General features: G+C 51.6%; 1 protein-coding gene across 1 annotated transcript in view; it reads right to left on the bottom strand.

Moving 5' to 3' along the window:
- The window catches only part of LOC113488203 (TBC1 domain family member 22B-like), a 7,170-nt gene continuing 3,457 nt past the window's right edge, over window positions 1-3,713 (bottom strand). Inside the window, 7 exon segments of the mRNA XM_026863247.1 lie at window positions 1-322; window positions 710-824; window positions 1,729-1,794; window positions 2,238-2,366; window positions 2,764-2,834; window positions 3,336-3,499; window positions 3,501-3,513. Of these exon segments, the coding sequence (XP_026719048.1) occupies window positions 294-322; window positions 710-824; window positions 1,729-1,794; window positions 2,238-2,366; window positions 2,764-2,834; window positions 3,336-3,499; window positions 3,501-3,513 (587 nt within the window). The 3' untranslated portion in view covers window positions 1-293.

Genomic DNA, 3,713 nt, shown 5'->3' with positions numbered 1-3,713 from the left:
GAACGCCAAAGCAATTGTATGTGGTTTTCAGAAATTATAGACTTCTTTAAACATGAGTCTTTTCAAAGAAAATTGACCCACCGGATACACATCTCCCAGCTAACAGAATGCACGTGGCATCCACCACATTTTAAGGTTCCTATTTGGCTAGCTGGGTCATTCCTGCTGAGAAGCACCTTGGAGCCTGAGTCACACCCTGACCTGCAAAGGACCGGTCACTTTACTCACTGGGATGAGCAGTCTTTCCAGGCAGAGCACACCACATGTGCATCTCCCATCTCTGTTCTTAGCACTCAGCCAAGGGTGCCCACAGGGCCCCAACCTGCAGGACAAATTAGAGAGGCTTTTTTTAAAAAAAAAAAAAAAAATATTTATTTATTTCCTTTGGTTTCCCTTCAGCCTCAAGGACTGGACTTGTACCACCACCTCATTTTGATGTGAGCTGCAGGCAGCTGTCAGATGGCAACACTGCTCACTAATATGTGAATGGGAATTGAGTCAGCAACTTGGGAAGTAAAGGTTTCTCTTCTGTAACTGTTCCTTTAAACTGCCCAGTCCCTAGAACCTAGTGAGCCATTTTACCTTTAAAAATAATCATGTTCTGGGAAGAAAGAACACATACATCATCCCCTCCAGCAAGGCAAACTTGTCTGATGCCAGCACTTCGACCATTTCAAATACTGTGCTTCAAACAGCAAAAGTCACTTACCAACATACTCAGAGAGGAGCCCAACAAGGAAAGGAATGACCAGGTCATTGATTCTCTGCACACAGCTGCTGGCTGGGTGTTGAATGGCCCAGATAAACAGGATCCTTTCAAAGATCTAGGGAAGAATAAGGGAAAACAGGTACCTACATTAGCCGTGCACAAAGCAAAGGCAGAAAAGCGTAACTGCTAAGCTCAGGGAGTAGAGATCATGTGCTGACAGGCTTTTCTGCAGCGATACAGGTGAGAAGAAGCATGCAAGTCCTAGGAGAGACTCTAGTATGATCCACAGATCCCCACACAGGCCAGCCCACATTTCACCAACAAAGCAGCCCAGGCTCCTCAAAGCCTCTGTTTGAAGAAGTACAGACCCAACTTTTCCAGATCCAGGTGGCTTAAGACCCTTCCACCCCTAGGGCAGGGCTGCCCATTAGCAGAGTAGCACACCCTGCTGAGCGTCAGGTGGAAAGGCAAGGCTGTTACCTGTTATCACCACAGTTCTTCCAGCAAAACATCATGGGTCAGGATAGTTCCCAACAGAGCAGCCTCCTCCCAACAAACAGCATGTTATTTACAGACTGCCCCAGCCCCAGGATGCTGTGCTCTCACATATACACACACGCTGAGCTTGTTTCTGAAGAGGACAGATGCTCCTGACACCTCCTGGCCACCTCTCAAACCTCGTCCCCGCCTGTGTTTCTCACATCCTGCTTCACACAATAGAGGTTTCATAGCAAAACACAACTGATCTCCTCTGGTTCAATCACCTTGAATTTATCTTAAAAGCTTCATGTATTTTACCAGGTTTTGGCTACATCTTGCCACAAAAGAGTTGATCTCATCTCTCCTGAGCTCCGAGTCTGATTTCAGAAACATGGGACAAAGTTTCAGCAGGTATTTGCATCAGGAGCTGTCAGCCAGGGAAGTTTCCCTGAAAAAACAACTCACTCGTGGCAGTGCTGGTCTAACACCACAAACACCCCACAGCAAATGTTGGGCAGGAGCTTCGCTCCCCCTCTTACCTCCTGGATGACCAGCTGCTGGAAGAGGGGGATGAATGGGTTGGTCCTTGGAATATCGATGTGGATCTGGAAGAGAGGGTGGGTTACACACACCAGCTGTGCTTTTCAGGGGCACAGTAACTCCTCACAGGCTAACAGAGGGGAAACCACCCCTCAGTGTTCCCCCAGGCAAGAGCTGCACTTGCTGACAAGTGCAGTGAGGGCTGCAGGTGACGGCTGCACTGAGACAATCATATACAGTTTAATCTCCAGCCTCCTCTGCTCAGGCATGGGGAGATGCCCTGATCTGGGGTCTGAATTCTAGTTATGAGGTCGATTTAGGGAAGGCTTAAACTACTACCTGTAAGAAGACAGGCAGAAACATGGTGTCCTGTCCCCAAGAAGACTCCCAATAGCTACACCTAGAGGAAGTCCCTGAATGCCCTCACCCACACAGACAAGTGACAGCAAGAGGGAGAAAAGGGACATAACCAAGGCAGAAAGTCAGGCAACAGGCAGAGGGCTCGTACCTGTTGGTAGGTGTCTTGATGGTGCTCCTCGTCCCAGGAATGGTAACACAGCTGGATGAAGCTGAAGCAGTCCTCCCACTTGGGCTGCAGGGTCATCTTTCACTGCTCCATGTCTGCAGGGAGATAACCCTGTGGCAGAGCAGAGCCTCTTCCCTCACCACAAACCATCCCCTGAAATCCTGCCAGTCACCTGTGCACCTGGAAGCATCAGGCACAGAGACTCAGGAGCCTGGGAAAGAGCTTCCACGGGCTTTGGCTTTCCCAGCCCCTGATGCCTTTAGTGATCTTGGAGCAACCCACCTTCATGGGATTCAGTTTCCCAAAACAAGAGGAAACCACATGTTTCCAGCACCAGTCTGGGCTTTGTGCTCACAGAGGATGTAGCAATTACACTCCCTGACCAGAAAACCCCTACAGCTCACCTGTAGGCTGGGCACAGATACAAAATGAGCAGACCTGGTTACAAGACAATGAAGGTCTTGGCACGTTTCCCCCAGACCCCTGTGTCACAGCTCTGAGTACTCACTGAGAGGAGACACCACATCACGGGCCAGACCTCTCCGGGCACACCGGGCCAGCTGCATTTCCTCAGCTCATGTGCAAAGGGACAGTGGTGGCAGTGGGTTAGATCCTAGGCACGTCCAGGCACCACTCCACCCAGAAGGAGAGGAAAGCCCAGTCTGCTCCTGCAGGCTCTGGAGACACTTGAGCCTCCAGGAAGGCTCCACATTAGCAATGATGGGGGATGTGTGTCTGCAGCAAGGGGAGGAGAGACATTTTCAGCTCAGTCTGGGCACAGGACTGGTGGCTACAGGGGCTCCAATCCTCCAGAGCCTCAGTTCTCATGCAGAGCCCAACAGTCCCCAGTGATCACAATCATAATTTGTGAGATAGAGAAAGACTGGAAATGGACAGGCAGCTGGTGGAGGACATAACCACCTGCCAACAGAGCAATTCGTGCAACCATCCCACTTGGAGCAGCTGCAGGTAGTCCTTTCATCCATGCCAGAGCAGACCTGACTGCGACCTGAAGCAGGCAGCAGGCCCCCTCTGCTTTCCCCTTCCCACCTGCAGGCACCCCCATTTTACCACACTCATCCAGGTCCATGCTGTGGCTGGAAGGGAGCTGCCAAAACTTCTCCGGGTGGGTTTTCTCCCTCAGTGTCACGGGGGCAGCACCCGAAGCGCTCTGGTCAGAGATTTGGGCGATGAGTGGAATGATGGGCCGAAGGGGAAGGGACTGCTGCTTCCGAAGGGGTCCACACACAGGCCTCCTCTGCAAGGAGCAGATGCTGTGGTGAGGTGGGGACAGTCTGCACCTCTCCAACCCCACCTCGCTCTTCTGGCCACTGTCAGAGACCTGCCGGTGCAGATTCCACCCATCTCTTCCCCAGTCCCAGCAAACAGAGCACCGCTGGCCCACTCTGGTGGATCAGCTGGTTCACAGGCATCTGCTGTGGCTCTTCCATCATCCCC

The sequence above is a fragment of the Athene cunicularia genome, assembly GCF_003259725.1.
Source record: "Athene cunicularia isolate RWA chromosome 23 unlocalized genomic scaffold, athCun1 chr23_part1, whole genome shotgun sequence".
NCBI classification, from domain to species: Eukaryota; Metazoa; Chordata; class Aves; order Strigiformes; family Strigidae; genus Athene; species Athene cunicularia.
The sequence above is the reverse complement of the archived record's forward strand: the minus strand, read 5'-3'. Positions and strand labels throughout refer to the sequence as shown.